This window comes from Siniperca chuatsi, linkage group LG14 (genome assembly GCF_020085105.1).
Source record: "Siniperca chuatsi isolate FFG_IHB_CAS linkage group LG14, ASM2008510v1, whole genome shotgun sequence".
Taxonomy (NCBI): domain Eukaryota; kingdom Metazoa; phylum Chordata; class Actinopteri; order Centrarchiformes; family Sinipercidae; genus Siniperca; species Siniperca chuatsi.
The window spans coordinates 1822216-1841543 of record NC_058055.1 but is presented as its reverse complement, the minus strand read 5'-3'; the positions used below and the strand labels follow the sequence as shown (position 1 = coordinate 1841543).

The following is a 19328-nucleotide window of genomic DNA, read 5'->3' as shown; positions in this document are numbered from 1 at the left end:
ACACGACAGTTTCACCAGCTAAAACACCTCCGTGTATAAAGAACTGTACTCTAGCATGTACTGCACTCTGGGGGACACTACACAGTCTATTATAAAGTGAAAAAAAATATTCATTTGAAATATATTTCCTTATTCTCCCTTTGCAACTAGAAGAGCCTTAGTTTAAACCCCAACCTCCAGTGTAAAGTGGAAGATACTGAACACATTAAATTATAAGCATTTATATTATGCCATTACACAACCCAGAGAGCCGTGGAAATAAAGTCAGTGGAAACCTAAAAAAAGCCAATGGTTGTTGATGTGACAAATCACCAACAAGCTACTCCATTAACTGATGCAATTAAAGTCTAACAAGAAATATTTTTATATTTAATGAATTCCATAAATTTAAGGAACCTGTTGGATGGAAAGCTACATTTCTAATTACACTCCAAAAGAAATGGAACAGGCTTTAAAAGGAGCAGTGGATGGCTTGATTATTGTTGCATATGTAGCTGGTCTCTCAATGGAGGATCTTGTGGCAGACTCATTAAGGAGCTATCTTTGTTTAGTAAAGATTAAAATAGCTTGGCCCTATGAGCTTGCTGGTTTGATAACGCACTGCTCCCTTTTGCTGTTTTTATGTGACTTTATTTTGTACTTCTTGTTTGTCTGCCTCTTCTGTTTATCTTGATGCTGCTTTTTTGGCCAGGTTGCCCTTGAAGAGGACTCTTAAGCTCAGTGGGATTCAAATACAGTTAAATAGAGATTCAAGAAGTAAAACCTGTGTGCTGGTATCTTACAAATACACAGTTGTATACAAGACATGGCCAGTCATATTAATTAAGGGACTTGAAATAAAAGTTCAATAAAAGCATTCTAAACATTCTAAAAATATATAATTAAGACCTTCAAACACAGGGATGTCAATCACTCTCCAAGCTTCTGGCACATACAAGCTTTCTAACCTGTGATACGTCCTCAGTGTCACAGTGTCTCTTCTTCAGCTTCTCCGTCAGGGTCTGTTTCCACTTGCAGACAGTAATTAGCGAGGGCCATTTCACTGGGCTCAAATTGAGATTGAGCCCCATACCGAGGCTCCCCAGATCTGGGGCCCAGCCCCGCAGGATGTCCATGGACAATCTCTTTTTGAGGGTCCCCAGGCCCTCGGGGCGCCGAGGGGGCAGGAGGTTCGGGACACTTCCTCCATGGAGAGTGTATCCCAGGGATGAGTTGCTCATCATGCTGTCCCACCGTCGCTTCCCCATAAAGCTCATCTTGAGCCCGGTTTTGTACATCCAAATGTACCCTGACTGACGGAGGTCACCAAGCAGATCAAACAGCTTCTACAAACACCCAGGCATGTTGTTATAGTAAAGATATCCCAATAAAGAAAAAAAGTTCAGTAATTTCCAACATCTTCAGAAGTAAAATATTCCATCAGCTGTACCTCTAGATAAAAGCTTATCCTGTTTTCAAAACCAACTTTTCATCCATCAGCTGGACTTTGTGTGGCTTAGAGGCTCAGCATTGGACACATCCGCCCTCTTTACAGCTGTGTTTTGGTGCAACACAGTGCATTCTTTACACAGGAGGACTTCAGAACAATGGATGTAGTGGAGCTGTCAAGGACAGATGGGTGATATCGCTCTAGGGGAGTGTAAGCAAGGGGAAACACTTGCGACACATACTCAATATATCTGATTGGGTGAGAGCTGCAGTGGCTGGGTCACAGACGTGGATCCGATTGGATTAGGCAGGGAAGAGTGCTGGGTGCTGGAGCCCACTGATATAAATCACATGGAGGCATAATTAATGCCTGAGGGAAGTCGGCTCTGTCAGGAAGCCAAAACTAGATTAGAAACAGATCAATGGAGCACGTCAGGAAAAGAGGTGGAGCAACAGTGGCCCATGCCACAAACAAACATACACCCGTCCAAACACAAACACACCATAATTAGCAAAAAAACTAATGGAAACAACAAAATAGTCACTGCAGTGGGAGGTAAATCAAATGCAATGCTGAACACTGGCTTGAGGCTAATTGAAAATTCTCAGAATAGAGCAGCTTTAACCTTTGTCTCACTCTTTTGTGATTGGAGCAATCAGAGAGAAGAGGTTCAGCCAGAAAAGATGAGAAGAGAGATGAGTGGCTTTATCTACCTGTCTGTCTCCTCCTATTCTTCCATCTCTCACTTTGTGTTCTCTGTCTTTCATTTGCTCGTTTGTCAATGACCTCTTCCCTCTCTCGCAGCCCACGACCATCTCCCTCCCACACACTGGCCTCTCTTGTGTCTTCCTCATTTTCTCCCTGACTGTCTTCCGCTGGATCAGGGTGCAGGAGGATGTGTGGATGTTGGAACAACTCAGGCCTCAGGCCCGGGCTGCCTGGAAGCAGCAGTGCTCTCTGCTTCAGTGCTGGATGACTGCAGGATTAGACTCGCCTGGCGTGACACTGATAACAACTTGCAGGTACACATAAAACAAGGTAGAGGGTAAGCAGAATGTGAAAACTACTCTGCTCACAGCAGACATGTTGACAGGCTTAAAAAATATAAGAAAGAGTCAAAACCCATCACACACTGCAATGTTTCTATGTCACTTGGTTCTCCAGATGCTTGACATCGGCCCTCTTAAAAACCCACTTGGCTCTCATGGCACTGGAGTGCACATCTATTATCAAAAGGAGCTGGTTCCCACGCAGCAAATGGCTGCTTTGCCACTGGGACATCATTTAATTCAATTTTATTTATATGGCGCCAATTCATAACAGAAGTTATCTAGAGCAGGTCTAGGCCGTACATCATGATAGTAACAACCACAGAGGAGTAAAAGACTCGCTCGAGAGGGAGAGGTTGGGAATAAAAAGGTAATTCATGAGAATGGAAGTGGAAGAGAGAGACAGAAGAAAAAAAGAGTCTCTAAAATGTCAAAAATCAGTAACCAGAGTCCAATAGTTTGATATTTATATGAAACAAAGAAAATCAAGCCAATAAGTACCATTTGCGAAGCATCATTTCTACAGATAAATAACTAAATGATTACAATTTAAATAGATTTAAATAGATTATTTTGGTACTCAGCTGTCCATCACTTCTTTGGCAATCTCTTAATACACTCAGTAACAAAGACAAGCAAGAATAAAAGAAAATAAATGCTTTCTTTTAGGTTTCTGTGAGTTCAGTTTACTGTAAATCCAGTTTGAAATGACTGAGGCAGCAACCATTGTTTGACACAATTCTAACAAAGACTCGAAAGGAACAGGATGGTTCATGGTGATGAGGGCATCCACTCACTGTGTTTGAAGAAGCTCTAGGAAACAGATGTCATTCACATGATGCTGACAATGAATGCTATTTACACATGACCCATACCATTCATACTGAGATGTAGCTGCTTCAAATCAAACTCACACTGCATTCCAATTTAGGTTCATAGATTAAATTTCGCCTTACTGTACAGGCAGCAGTTTGTTTACACACTGAGTCTTTCTCAGGAGATGCTCAAAGAATACAGCAGCTCTCTGCTGTCATTAACTCTCCTCTCTGCCCACTAAGCTAATGATGCAGAATATGCTGCCTTCAAGTGCTCATCATACATTAAGACTTGTGATTTTTGCAACTCTCAATTTCACAAGCTTTTGCAAGTGTTACATCTCTGCAACTCCAGTATTATACAAAGCCTCTCCTGCCATATTTATGTACTACTTTGTTGGCGTATTTATGTGGGCTCAATTTGTAATTACGATATCTCTGACAGCAGACTGCCATTCAACAGCTGTGGGGGTTGTTGCGATCCTAGCTAAGTCCTTTGAAATAAAGCAGAGTTTGCTGTGGACAGCTGTTGAGACAGATTAATTTGGGGTGTTTGGAGAGCAAGCTACCATTTGAAGTGGAGAGCCAGGTAGCCCTCAATGGCTCTCACTCGCCCTGTGACAGAGAGGAAGGGAAAGACTGTCGCGCTCACGCAGTATGGATAAGGACAAGGATATATATAGCACTCCAGGAACTGTGGTGGCATCCAACTATTCAGCAACTGACAATTGTTTGTTTCACTGTAAAGATTTTTGGAGCATGATTGCCCTTATTGGACAGTTGATACAAGTATAGAGACAGACAAGAAACGCGGGTAGAGAGAGTAGGCATGCAGCAGAGGTCCCTGGAAAGAATGAAACCGAGGATGTTGCGGTTATGCATCTTAAATCATAGGCCATGAGGACGCCCCACTATAAAGGTTTGGAGAAATAAAGCATCCATTGAATCTGGAATACAGTACCATATTTGTTTGAAGGAGTTGGAGGAGTTACTATTACTATTAAAACAAATATCTGATGATGACTTTTGATGTCAGTGATAACATAGTTTAATGTAGTATAGAATAAGATTGAGCAAACACACCTGGCCTACTGCATGTCACGTTTGTTCCTGAGGTGAGATCATCTAACAGCAAGAAAACATCGTAATATAAACATTAGAGAACATATCTGTCCGACACCTGATAGTCATAATAACTCATTACAGGAAGCCCATCATTTGGAGCTGCAGAAATTAAATGATTAAATTACCCTGAGTCACATCATTGGGCTAGTCTTTGGTTATTTATTCTTCACCTCCTCTCCAGTTTTCATCCTGAAACAGCTTTCAACACAGACATTACCTGTAATGTGCTTTCAAACTGGATACAAAACAGCCAACATCATACTGTATAACCTGAATATGTCAGGCAAAACCCATCCTTTGCTTCATGTCAGCCAGTGACTCATTCCCTACCTCACTAGCACTGCTTTGCTCATCTCACTGACCATAACATAACCTGATATCTGTGGTCCAATTTTGGGGATGGGATTTGTTGGGTCTCTGTAAATTATATCAGAAAGAGTTCAGTCTAGACCTGCTCTGTAGGAAAAGTGCAATGAGATAACTTTTGTTATGAATCAGCGCTATATAAATAAAATTTAATTGAATTTTAGATATAGCCCTTCGATTCTCTTTTTTTTTGCCATTGCGTTGCCCTTTTGTTACCAAAATAGGAGCACTACATAATAAATGTGCACTGAATTGCCGTGAAACAGCTTTCAGCTGAGCTTCTCTCGGAGACTGCACACTGAAAACATGTACAGAGATACTGTAATAATAAGGATCAAATCTAAAAAATCACACAGCAAGCCAGCAGACAATTCTGAGAGAAACTTTAAAATGAATAACTTTCTGTGGGTGCCCTTACTGTAGAAGATCCAATACAAAAATAATAGTCTACAGTGGAAATAAAGATATTTAAATCATTTATAGAAAGAGGAAATTAAACAGGCTTTTTCAATGAGGAGTTGACACATGGGTAAATTTAGATGAGGCGTGGATAGTGCAGATCCAGTAATTGAAAAGAGTTATTTTCCAATTTGATTTCATAGCACCAGTGCACGCACTTGTTCTGCTACAGGTGAGGTGCCTGTTTTAATCGCAACAGAATAATAAGTAATGTGGGGGAAATCATTTGTCCTGGGAAAGGAAAGGAAAGGAAAATAAATAAAATATTACTGATACAGCGCAGGACCAAGCAACATCCAATTCTACTGATACAGAAATGACAAATGACTGCAACACCAGCTTGCTTTAGTCTTATCTTCTGTTTCATTCAATAGTTTGAACTTGAGATCCAATCACAGGGCTTTGGATCAATATTGTTTTCTGTCTGAACAAGAACATTTCTGTCTTTTTCAGGGGGAGGAACACTTTACCGAACAGAAGTTGAACAGGTATTGCAAAGACAACAAATAAATTACATTACTTTAAAACTAAGCCAAGCCAAATTCTTCACAACTAAAGAACTTAAATACTGTATGACACACAGCTCCAATTAGTTGCTTCCCAGCTGTGCTGAGGAAAGTCTACTCTCATGTGCCTCTGTCACTGCTTTACGCATGACTACACATAAACACATACAGTACATGTACTGTATATTAGAGCCCGACCGATATGGGATTTTTGAGACCAATACCGATTTTAGAGGAAAATTCACTGATTACGATATGATAGTGAATTTTTGAGCTGGAATGAAAATAAAACTTTTCGATATGGATTGTGCACTGATATGACTATGCAAAGTATATGACTGTACTGTGATGAAACACATCAATGCTGGTGTTAATATTGACATTTCTTACCAAATTTATGAAAATCTGCATTTCATGGGTTGAAAATGGCTCAACACGCCATCTACTGTTTTAAATCACCCTGAACCTTGCAAGGCCGATGCTGACATAGAGTCGACCGTTTGGGACTAATTTACGTCATGACATTTATATAAAATCATTCACAAGAGTTTAAGCTAGTATTTGCTAACCCTCTACTTAGTATTTTTCCATTTTGGCGCAATGGTTCGGACTTGTGCGTTTGAACGCTGTAGAAGCGCCACCGGACTGCATTCTGTCCCATGAAATGATCCCATGATAAACAGCAGGGCTACAGCTACGTTCTGACACTCCCCCACACACACACACACACTCACTGGAGAGCCACTCAGCCTCTCTGAGCCGCTAACGTTAGCTCAGCTACAACACAGGTACCACACAGAAACTTTTACAAAAGGCCATGAATGTGCTTTTGACTGTCAAAGCTCCAGTGTGATTCCAGCGTGGGCACGAAGACTCTGACAGCAGCTGCTCATGACTGGTTAGCTGTTTGTTGCTCACTCTGGTCGGTGTCTCCGTACGTCCCGCGGCACACACAAGGCCGCGCCCCCTACGGTGTTTGTCCTGCAGTCCCCTGCTGCATGTTTTAAATACGCTGGGAGGGAGGGAGCAAGCAAAATTTGGGGGTGGATTACACTTTAAATGGAATAGGCTACTCTGGAAAAATGCTGTCAGGGAGCACTTTCATTATCCCTCTTATGTATCTATTAGCAGTCACACCATTAGATGTATACAGCAGTCCTACACCATTTATGTGCTATGGGTATATACATATTTCTGTGCAATTGCATCATCTCAATGCATTATGTCCATTACTGGTCCCTTTTACTCCTCACCCAGGGCATTTAGGTAAAATACAAGCACTCTACTTCAGTGCTCTATCAGCCTCCACCACATCCCTTCCATACGCCCCACACACACACAAATACACAAACATTCGTTGCTAAGCAGCACGCTGCTTTTTGTTCATGTGAATGTGGCGTTGGCATGCGCACTTCAGGGGGTCACAGATTACATACGTTGCTGGTGTATAATCAGTAGGGTTGATGCTGCAATTATTGGGGAGCCAGTCCACAGTGGAAGGTGTGAGATCACACTTGTGATGTCAAAAAATGGGCTTGTGTCCAGAACTACAAACTGGGAAAAATAGCTGGGAGAACTGGCTTTGGGTAGTGAATGAGACACTTTCCCCATTGACACTCAAAAACTACTGTTGAGGTGCCTTTGAACGAGGATAGAGGTATTCCATGATTGTTATAGACTGTAGTTGTGCTGTTCAGCTACCACTGGCTGTCAACAGAAGAAAGCAGCCAGCAGTGCACTTGCTAGCTGGGCAGCTCTCATATGTAAATGGGTTCAAACTATACATACGTCTAGGGAGGATGCTGCAGGAAAAAGAATGATCAACAGAATGATCAACCCTCCTTATCCCATCTTTCACACCAAATAAAAAGGCAAGAGCGTTTAGTTTGTGTGAATTTGAACATAGGATTTGTAAAGCATTACCTGTCCTACAAAGCAGCCAACTATGATGTTACAGACTACACTGAAATGTAAACAATCACAATGTTTTTTTTAACCTGGTGTACCTATCCTCTCTGATATTTTTTGCCATGCTAGAGATTTTCTTACTTGAGGATCACAAAATTTGCATACAGAACAAGCTACATACTGACATCTTGGAGCCTGACTGGGAGCTGAGTTTAAGTTTTACAGTTTGTCCTGAGAGTGGCATTAGAGAGGAGAGGGTTCATCCACTTGGGAGCGTGAATGTGCGCAGAAAATTGGATCACGGGATGGCTTCTGTGCAAAGCTGATATTTTGCCAAGAGGGTAGTGCTAGAGAAGACTGAATGATCCCTCAGGGAGTCAGCAAAATATCTACAGTAAATCTCAAGAATATTTGTCAGTGTTGAGAACTCTGGACTGATCATCATCACCAGCCTTAGGCCCTGCCCCTAGCAGGGCAAAAGATTAAGTGTATTCATGTTGCATTCCTATATTCAGCCACATCAGGACAAAATGACTGGCATAGGTGAATCTGCTGTTGCTTAATGAGTTGTGTTAGAGTGAGCTTCTGAGTTCCCTTGTATGTAGGCAGGGTCAGAATACAAGATTTGGCTTTCCAAGCAGCAGTGTCTGTGTCCCTCGTTGCTAATTCTCCCTCTCAAATGAGGCAGAAAGGATGTAGTTGAGCAAAGTCAACTAATTTACCCCCAAAGTCAAATCACTAACACAGACGTCAACAACACTATTAATCAACAGGTGAATTGAAGTAGCACTGCCTGCTGCAGCACTACCTACCTCATACATCGACTATAAAAAGCAACACCTCTCATGAAAATGGCTATATCAAAGGATGTGTTGAAGCTGAGCTCAGCAGAAGTGTCTTTTACACAGATCTGCCATGAAATTGTATTCTCTACCTGTTTTGTCAACCCAAAGTAAATCAGTAAAGCATGCACAGTGGTGAACCTACCTTGTCTTTCAGCATTTTAGCTTTCCGGCTGTTCTGTACAAGTCGTCTCCCTAGCTTCTTGGCATACCAAATAGAGGCAAACATAGCGGCAGGTGAAATAATAATGTTTTCTGATCTGCGGTGAAAGCCCAAACGGCTCTGCTGCCCATCTGGACTGAGTGCTCCTTATCAGCGGACTCTAGCGCACAAGCGAGAGTAAAACGAGAGGGAGGGAGAAAGGACGGGATGATGCTGAGGGAGGGAGAGCGTCTGCACAGCAAAGTCAGGTCTCCGTCAGCCACAAAAGCAAGGGGAGGGAGGGAGAATGTGCGAGAGATGGAGGGAGAGATAGGTTAAGGGAGAGAAAGGGAGGAGGGGAGGGACCACTGCATTCCACGTGGAAACAGCATCTTAAGCACCAATTGAAACCTGCTAAGAGGTTGTCGGCAGCTCCCAGTTTCCAGAGGTGGGTGTGGAAGGGAGTGGGTTATGCTCTGCTCTCACTATACCTACACCAGCAGCAACTCATCATCCTAAAGCCAACCATAAACAGCAAAGAAGAAAAACTTACTGAAATGTCCCATTTCTTCCACGAATTATGATGGATTTTTCACAGATGGATTTTTTCTTAAAAGTTATAATCCTAAAGCTTTTCCTCATAACAAACCTAATTTAACTATTTATGGACAGTATTTCTACAGCAATACCCATTCAATTTATTTGTATACCCTAATAGTCTCTATATAGCAGTTTTCACTGTTACTGGCGTAGTTTGCCTGTCTTGCATGGGATCAAATTGCATAAATTCTTGCACAGTGCATTCACAGGATGTGATACATGTACGTTCTGGACATGATGTGAATGACAAAACCTGGTGGATGCACACATTTTGCCTAATGTGGAAGACAACATTTGATCATGAGCTCAGTACAACACTGTTAAATGTCTACTTTAGTCTTCTATATTAAAATGTGAGGTGATGAATCCTCTCAGTTCATAGTTTGTTTGGCTGCACTGTAAACGGATACACCACTTGCTTTTCTTCTGTTGCATTTCTGACCGGGAAGCTGCTCAAGGTGTGTTTGCTTCCCCCTGTGGTTAATACATGTGTCATTTAGAACTGAATTCTGAGACCGTTATTACTAAAACACACTCGACGTTACCACCAGTAACCACAGGTGTTTTAGAGAGAAAAAATAACTACTGTATTTTGCAGTAGTGAAAGTAGTATATTCACTTTTTGAGAAAGTGAGGAAATTCTAACACTTCCTCAAAGCCAGATTTGTGCTTGACACAATTCCCTTCACTTTGTGATATGAGTGCTATGCAGGTAACTTTACTTATATACTGTAATTGGATTTACATGCAGGTACTTCGCCTTGTCTTCTTGTCTCATTACTGAATAGGAGACTACTGCTGTGCAATCAGCACATCAGTTAATTCACTGTGACAGAGTGGTGATCGCAGTTAGCAGAAGGTTTACACTGGAGATGTCTTTGCTAGATTGTGTTACTGAAACGGAGAAGATAACTGAGCCTTCTTCAACTTCCACAACGTTGTCTTCGCTATCAACAATCTCCTCCAGCATCAGAAACCTGTAGGAAAAAACACAAGCTTCCAGTCACAGTTCTTGTGACTCGCCATCACCTCTGTAGCCCCAAAGTGTAAATACATTACATAACGCTGTAGCTACAGAGTCTATGCATGCAGCCACTGAAGCTACGCTGTAACCCCTTAACATACAACTATACATCAACCTTAAGACTTTGGGTGAAGGTAATATGATTAAAGACAGAAATAGATGCAGTCTTATAGTAGTACTGGAGAGAGGGGATCAGTACACTGACAGTTGCAAATATCAGGAGTTAAAGACGTGTTTCATTAATATGCCAGGCGCTGACATCACACCTCAAAATGAGCCATATTAACACTCCTGTCCCATGCATCACCCTCCTCTTTCTCTCTCTCATCTATCAACTCTGAACCCAGACGTTCTGCATTTTACTTCTGGGCTTCAATTCAAGCACCTCTAATCAATTGGTTGACTTGCTTTGCATTTAAATAATTCTTCAGCAGAACTATGAGGAAGACCAGAAATAGGCCTGTTCAGAACGTGTGTGTTGACAGCGTATTCATACCAACCTCCTATAATACCACGCCTGCCCATCCATCACTAAAGAGAAGGAACGCTGCTGGCTAATTGCCAGGAAAGCTGACACCACACAGCTGAACAATGATGAACTACAGGATGGGGAGGATGACGTGGCTGTGATATTCTCTCCTCCAAGAGCCTGAGCCTGGCTCATCCTGTCCTGGTTTGTCCTACAGTGTAACAGAGCTTTCTGTTGTTTGCAATTACTGCAGATGGTTGCGGTCGATAACATTTTACAGTATACATATCTTTCACTCCTCTGTCTAAATCTCACAGCACGATTAAACTTTTTTGGTCAGGATACTGTATTTAACAACAGCAAGATAAACTGTTCTGAAAGACAGTGAACAATCAGATGGTTGGTGTTAGCAACTCAGCACTTTCAGCTTCTTTCTACCTGCAACAGGATACACACACAAAACCAAGAGTGTTTTTATCCCCACAAATAAGGATAGAGTTAGAGAGCTTCCAGGACATTAACATTACAAAAGCAAGGCCTAGATTCAACTATAATGCAATTCTCACTTGTTCGTGATACATTAAACTTGTGGTAGCTGTGAGAAAATTCAAACATTTTGTTACTGAAAGAATAAATAGCATCAGATCTACAATTATATGTCCTGTGCCAATACTGTGCCTCTCTGGATATTACAGCATATATGAAGTTATATAATAACTTCATTTATATATCATCTTTCACAACAACATTACAAAGTGCTTTACAGTTAAAAACAAATAATAAAAGTAGATACAATCAAAAACATAACATTTAAAAACAAGGTAAAATAATTTCCTTTGGTTAAGAAAAAGCCAGAAGATAAAAATGAGTCTTAAGGAGAGATTGAGTTTGAGGGGCCGTGATACTAAATTCCTGAAAGTTGTTATGGGGGCAGAAGGTGATTACTTGCTTTTTGTTGTAGCTGTCTTCATCATCGTACAGACTATTTGATGAGACTCGACATTTTATCTAAAAAACATGGCATTCAGGCAACACCTGGTGGTAAAGAAAATAAATAAGGTTTTTGCCTTGCAAATGAACTTTTGATGAATGGTAATTTCAGACTTCAGTGTATACGTTAGCTGATCTAAGGGCAGCTTTCAATCAGGAGATTGTGCAAATTATTAAAATGTAAAATGGTGCTGATACCTTTAGGACCTGCTGTGAAAAGGTTGTTATATTTGACATTTACCCGGCAAAGCCGAACTTTTTAGGCAGCATTAGTGACTACATTTCCTCTGCTTCATTGATTATTTATGACGTGTCTCAAACCTCAGTTTTAAGGGCTGATTTTGTACTTCATGCTTCTTATTGGTCACATTCAAAACCACTGCAAATATTTTAATTGTTTCACAGATGAGACTCACTTACTGTGTACAGTTACTGACTGTATGTCATAAAGTCCAACGAAGCAAGCTGGTCTGTCAGCTCAACATTTTGACACACAGGAGTGGAGGACATTTTTCTTTAGCCTACCTCTGCCAAAACTAAATTTCTTTGTTCAGAATATACGTCCAGTTATATTTGTTCTTGGTCATCTTAAGTAAAATATTAAGAATTTCAAAAATATAAGATTCAATCCTAAATATAGATATTATAATACATGTGTCTGCAAATACATGATTATTGTGAAACTAATGAAAGTTTTAGTCTGTGTAGCAGTAAAGGGAACACATAATAAGCTGGGATCACAGAATATGAAAATGAACTTGTGCATTCCTGTATATTCCATCTGGTACAGTGTTGTATTTTTATGTGTCTGCTACTGCGCTTGGCGAGTCAAGGTTGGTTAGTCCAGGGTGGCTGGATCCTCACTAACTGTGGAGGATTGCGAAAGGCTGTCAGGCAGGGCTGAAGGAGGCTTTGGCCATCTGGAGCGAAGGGTCCTGGTGTCCCCAGGGTCGCACTCAAGTTATATTCGTGTGCAGGAGGACACACAACTTTCTGCCTGGTGTGTATGTGTGTAAATGAGTTTGTGTGTATGAGAGAAAGGTCTGTATGGTGGGGAGGAGAACTCAGCGGGGATGAGGCCGATCTCGTCAAGCCACCCTTGGCCTTGTAAAGGAGGTCAGCCGCCTGCATTTGCTTTCTCTTATTCTCCAAAAACACTTGCAAGAGTTTGATATTTCCGGGGACCATACTTTGGGGAACATTATAGCAACAGATTGCTTATGTTTAGAGGAATTTAGATGTGATATTTTTATATATTATCTGGATTTTAGATATGGATTAAAAGCAACTAGAAAGCTATGAACTGTATTTGCAACGGTTGCTGTTCACAATGCAAATTGTTATTAAAAGTACGTTTAGTCCTACATGAAAGCAGTATGTGCATCTGTGCATGTTATTTTGGCAAAGGTGAATTTAGGTACTATCTTCAGAAAAGGACATACGAGGTAGATCATTAAAACATTAGTATTTTGGGCTATTACTACTCTTCTACTCTAACTTCTGGAAATGTAAGAACTGAAATATTCAAAGTGAGAAATAACTCAAAACAGGTATGAGATGATGCATTTATATTTACAAGAGTGGCTTATTTTTACTTTCCCATTGTATGGCAGCATCATTCATAATCTCCCTGAAAACTAGAATAATAGAACAATCTACTTGTGTCTCTTAGTAAAGCTAAAAACTCCCACCTGCGTGGCAAAGGCTGTTATTGATACCGATAGAGAGTAAGACAGAAACAGAGCGCAGCGCTTAAAAATCATACAGAGGGGAGGACTGCATGATTAATTATATCAAAATAGCCATTTTTGATTCATACCTCTATGCAATCTCATAACAATTCTGCCATATTTGCATTAGCAGGGAGAACTGTTGTACCAAACCAAGGGCTCTAAATTTCTCCCTGAGCTGCATCAACAGAGGTCAAGACAGCCTCAACCCACATGAAGAGCAGTGCACAGAGGGGGAGAGGACAAAGCCCAGACATAAGAGTAACAGTGAAAGAAAAGGCTTTGGAGGAAAAATAAAAATGGGAATAAAATGAGTCAGAATTAAAGAAACCTTTCCTATGATAGTGAAGAAGGGGAAATAAATTTCTCTTAAAAACATAGTATAAATTGACTTGATAGACATGCCCTGAAGGTAACGATATAGCTATGTATGAAAAAGAAATAGTCAAACTGCAGGAATTCATTTGCAACGTTGTGTAACTTAGATTAGCACCCAGCTGCTAGCTTGCTCACCCATAGGTTTCTGAAGAGCCGTTGTGAAGCTCAAAGTGGGCGGCTCCGGTGGCTCTGGCAGTCGCCATCTTGGCAGTCCCTGACTCCGGCTAATCCAAAAATGGGCAAAGAGGTGGAGCAGAGGCGGGCCAAATGAAGCCTGGTTGCGGCTAGCCACCTGATGGGGCACCCACCTGTCACTCAAAGCAGCCATGTCCTTAATAATGCAAAATTTAAGCCTTAATATAATTTAAACGGGTACGTTATAAAACAAAATCACCCTCTTAGCTATAGAGACCAAAACAATGTTTTGTACCAGGCTGTAAACATGTTTATTTCTGCTGTAAAGTTGGGCATTTTAACATGGGGCTCAATGGGAATTGACTCGCTTTTGGAGCCAGCCTCAAGTGGCCATTGGAGGAACTGCAGTTTTTGGCACTTCTGCGTTGGCTTCATTTTTCAGCCCTGGAGCCCCCTTGGCTGTAATGTTAGGGGCCCACTAGCCGGTGAGGCCGAGGCTAATACACATCGGATTCCTGCTCGAACCAGTGTTGCCAACTCTTTTTCAATGAAAGTAGCTAGCACTAGCTCCAAAAATCGCTAAAAGTCACCAGATGACGTCATACGCTCGTTTGCGTGTTGATGATGTCATCACGCAGTCATTTGCATGAAGCTTAGTGCAGTGAGGGAGAGATCACCTTAATTTAAAACATATAAAACACAGATAGAGAAATCTCTGGCCAAATAATCACAAACTCACAATGGGGACATTGTGTATTTGAAGTAAAAACGTAAAAAAAAAAAACATTAAAAAATCTACAAAGGGAGGGAGGAGGGAGAAGATCAAACCAACAATTTAAATATTTACAACCTGTAGTAAGATCTTAATCCAGAGAGAAAGAGTGAGAGAGAAGCACAAACAAACTACAGTATTTACATATTCACAAGCTATAACATCCCGATTCAGAGATCCGGAGACACGCCACACACACAGAGGAAGAGACACTGTTGGCAGAAGAGCTGCAGCGTGCATGGGAATGAATTACAATATAATATATTTGAATATATTTCTCGCCTTTTCCCTGATGGTCTGAATAAGTCGCTAAATTTGCGAATTTTCCTTTAAGTCATTGTTGGTGATTAATTGTTTCACATTCATTTCATTATTTCATGGGATTTTTGGTTTCCATTTGTAGGATTTTAAGTTATTTGTTATTTGAAATGTTAGCAAATATGTATTCTTAGCCAAAGTCAGGGGCTTTTGCTACAAAGCTATTATGATGTTATCCAGCTGACTGGATGGATTCACTCACACACTCGTCAAACCTATGCAACTTGTGAATTCAAGACTATTGCTTTTCATGAAAGGTGGCAAATGGTTGTTATATTAATGCCTTTTGTCATGAAATGTTGCCCTAAATATTGTAGCAGTGTTATGTGTGTAAAAATGTGTGTGTAAAAAAAGCCACCAAGATAACTGGCTAACAACATGATGTAGCTTTGAGACACAGGCCTCGGGTCAGGTGATTCTTCACAGTAGCAGGAACGACTGAAGATGAATGTAGTTTATTGGAGAATGCACAGGGGCACTTTGACTACAGCTGTCCTCTCCACTACTCATTGATTTGGTAACATTAAATAAATTAATTTAACAGAAATTGCAATTGCATGCAAGCATAAAGAGATCCTCAAGTTTAAATAACAAGTGGTTATTATTAAAGATGGCTCTGAATTAGTCATCGAATCAATACTTTTAACTTTTTAATATCTTCAAATATGTGATGTGGGGCCTGACACTTCCTCTGGATGAAATTACAAAATGTACCCATCATTTTTCTCATGCTAGTAAAGCCAGACAAAAGTATCCAACCACCTGTTAAAAGGCGCCAGAAAACAGGAAATGACATCTACTCTGTTAACCACCCACCCACATTTTCAATGCTTCCTACGCCCATTGGGAAATGCTGTTTTAGCTTTCATTACAGTCATTATCGCAAAGATTGAAGTACGGAAAACCAATAGAATCTCTCAAAACACTAAACATAACACATCTCTGTGATCATCACTGCATTGTTTAGAGAAGATTTCTTAGTCATTAAAGTACATTTCAGAACTGCTAGATTTTGGACACTGGATCATGAAAGGTCTTGAGAGACTGGTGCTGATGCCTTTGCACGTAGATACAAATACGTGTGGTGAGTTTGTGGTAATGACAGCATGTTGATTGTTTTGAACCCTAATATCACTGTCTCTGCTGCATTGTATGTTCTCCTATAAATTAATTTTCTTGTTAATGAGGCCACTAGTTGTTCATAGATGGTGTTTCTGCATGTCAATTTGCGCACTATGTATGCTATCCCGAATCTTTAGTGTGCATGATCTGTCTGATGATGTAGTAACGGGAGTGGGACATGTCTGAAGGGGTTGTTTGATGAAGTATAGGGTCAAAGAGATTTAAGAGGGGGGTAATTACGGAGCTGATGATCATGAGCTTCTTAATAGTCACCTCTTTTATCTGCAGCACCCTCAGCTGGAATGTAAAGCAAGTGCACAAGCAATGCAGCCTTTCATGTTATTATGAATAACCCAAATCCTTTCCTGGAAGAGCTGTAACAGTCGCTTTAATCCAGCCATTTCTTTGTTTACACAATATATCTGTATCGCTATAACTATTCTTATATATTTACAACATAATATATTTATATACTGCCACTGTTGTGATAGATAATGATTTTTGTACTTTGTATTAATTACCCCTGTATATATCACCTCTACATATAGATGTATCTGTCAGCTTGATCTCCCAGTAAAGATGCTCACCTACCTGCATTACTGTCAGTACCACCAGGTTGGAGCAGATAATGACAGCAATGTGAGGCTGTAACGTCAGACATCCTTAAACATGATAAAAACAGCATTATTCCCCAGTGGTTATTTCGCTAACTGCAATCAAATGTATCGCACACAAAGCGTGTGGGGGAACAAATCATATCTGCCGCAGTGTAGACATTTTACCTGACATTATTTCACTAATACAAACAGCTTTTACTGCTTTTAGGGTTGACCTGAAAACTTTTTATTCCACCAAGGACAGGGGCTGAGTCAATGAGCACTCGGTTTCCATAGTAACCAGCACACCAGCGTCTGCCTGGTAGCCCATGTGAGAGATCGTCCTTACTGTGAATGCCACAGTTTGAGAAAGATCAGACTGCTTTGTTTGTTTGTTTTTGTTTCTTGTATTGGTGTCTTGCTTTTTTGAGACTGAACAAGTTGAGATGGATCACTCTGCCTATTTTCTGGTGGGTTTACAGTTTTTGACTTTTTTTGTCTCTGGCTGAATGCTGCCTTGCCAGTGAGTCAATAAGTAAGCTGTTTAGCACTTGACTAAATACTGTAGTTGCTTGTTAGTTATTAAAATAACAATAAAACAATGAAAAACCAATCGGAAGTCTCCAGCACTGCAGTGATAACACCACAAGCCCTCGGGTTCTTCTTCATTTCAATCTGTAAAATCAGAGACCATAGAGTTCAAACCTGAAGGGCCTTGTGCACAAAAACAAACTATGATCCCCATTACTGTCACATCACACAGTAAGTACTCTAGTAGTACTGCTACTCTGCTTTTATTGTTATTACTATGAAATTATTATTGAATGTTAAGTAAACTAAACATTTCAACCCAATTTAATATATGTTAAACTTAACACATTTTACTGAGCTATTAGCTAATATCTGACTCTTTGTTTCAGTGAAGCAGCTGAGAGAGGACAGCCGAAGACCTTTAAGGCCCCAACACGTGATCAGCGGTAAAACCGCTCTGCGCTGGCTTTGCCATTGTTCTCTTATGGGGCGAGCATGCCGCCCAACTAGGTGGAAGCGCGACCCTTGGCAGGGCGCACCGCTCGAAATTGTTAAAATGATTTCAACTTTGACCTCGGTTGCTGCTGACCTTTCACAGATAACAGCTGTATGCGACGTAGCCTGAAGCGACACATGCTAGCAGGGGAGGTAGAGAGTAACGTTCCCTGAACTCTACAACACAACATTTAAAAACATGCCATGATCTCGCCAGGAAAAGTAATGCATGGCGAAATGTCAGCAGTCAGATGGGGCTACCACTTTTGTAAATAGGCATATAGTTTACGAACTTAGCTAAATCCAATGCTAAAGTTAGCTTAGCACACTTTTTGATGACGTATACCTACCCTACCTCGCGGTGAGCAAAGAGCAGATTTCTCATCATGTGAAGGCAGCTTTAGTGTCAGGGAGTCAGCTTGGACAGAGAAAAGCAAGAGGAAATACAGAGAATCAGACATATTAAATGTGCATTTAATAAATTGAAGCTACTGCTCAAGACATTTTCCCTCTACTTCTCACAGCACAACCACCACGGCCGCAGTTAAACCTTTGCCCTGGCTGCTGCCCTGTAAACTGCCCAGTTAATCATGAAAAGGACTTTGAAGTGCACTCAGTATTGCACTTCCATAATGTTGGGGGACTTTGGGGGACTTGTCAGAGATACATTTTAAATAGAGCATTTAAAAGTTGATGTAGCAGAGGTCAAGATACTAGTATGGGTCAAACCCTGGGTCCTACTTTTCCCATCAGGCAACTTGATAGCATCTTTCATTAGATCCTCCCTGCCTGATAAACACCCATGTCTTTCAAACTCCACACATTATGAAACTATTTTCATAGACTATGTAGTGACGAGTAAATTGATTTTGACGTTGTAATTGATGGAGTGCCCTTTAATCAACATCTGTCACTACAAATGCCTCTTGTGTATGGGGTGGCACATTTCATCACCTGATATTTACAATCATATGTGATATATTGTCTCATTTGCTTGAATTAGGATGATTAGTTCAAATATATGAAGTCTTACCAGAAAACTGATAAAGAATCATGGATAATTTACTTCATGCAAAAATTTGGGATGAGTTGTCCAAGACACTGTTGTGCAAACTGTTACTTTTACTAGGAAACAATTGTCAGTATGGCGACTCAAAATCTAAACATTTGGAACATTTCTCGGAAGAAATGTGGCCTGTTTGCTTTGACACCATTAACTTTACTTATGCAGGCTTTAACATGACTTAAAGACATCTTATTCAACTTAGTATAAAAGGCAAAAGCATGTTGGATGCACATGCTAATAATTTATCATTAAGTGCTTTTTTCTGTACAAGATGGCCAATTTAGAATTCAGCAGAGGCAAGCACTCCTTAAATCTAATGAGCATGAGCAGCATGACGGTTTAACAAAATGTATTCCTGCAATTTGCATAAGATTCTTTAACCAGTGAAAACACAACGTGAATTTTGACAGTTCAACATTAAAATTGAGAGACCATATTCAAGCTGCTGTAATAAAAATTAG

The 19328-nt window shown here is 40.5% G+C and overlaps 1 protein-coding gene across 45 annotated transcripts in view; it reads right to left on the bottom strand.

Annotated features, from left to right (window-relative positions):
* Nucleotides 1-19328, bottom strand: part of dlg2 (discs, large homolog 2 (Drosophila)) — a 208837-nt gene that overhangs the window by 69317 nt on the left and 120192 nt on the right. Inside the window, exon 1 of one of the 45 annotated variants that reach the window (XM_044222403.1) lies at nt 18152-18665. The exons of 40 other annotated variants lie outside the window; for them this stretch is intronic. In XM_044222403.1, coding sequence (XP_044078338.1) covers nt 18152-18262 — 111 coding nt within the window. In that variant the 5' untranslated portion in view covers nt 18263-18665. Of the gene's footprint in view, nt 1-947; nt 1356-8644; nt 8873-18151; nt 18666-19328 lie in introns of those variants that run through there. 4 more of the 45 variants (XM_044222405.1, XM_044222404.1, XM_044222409.1 and 1 more) reach the window with 4 other exon arrangements.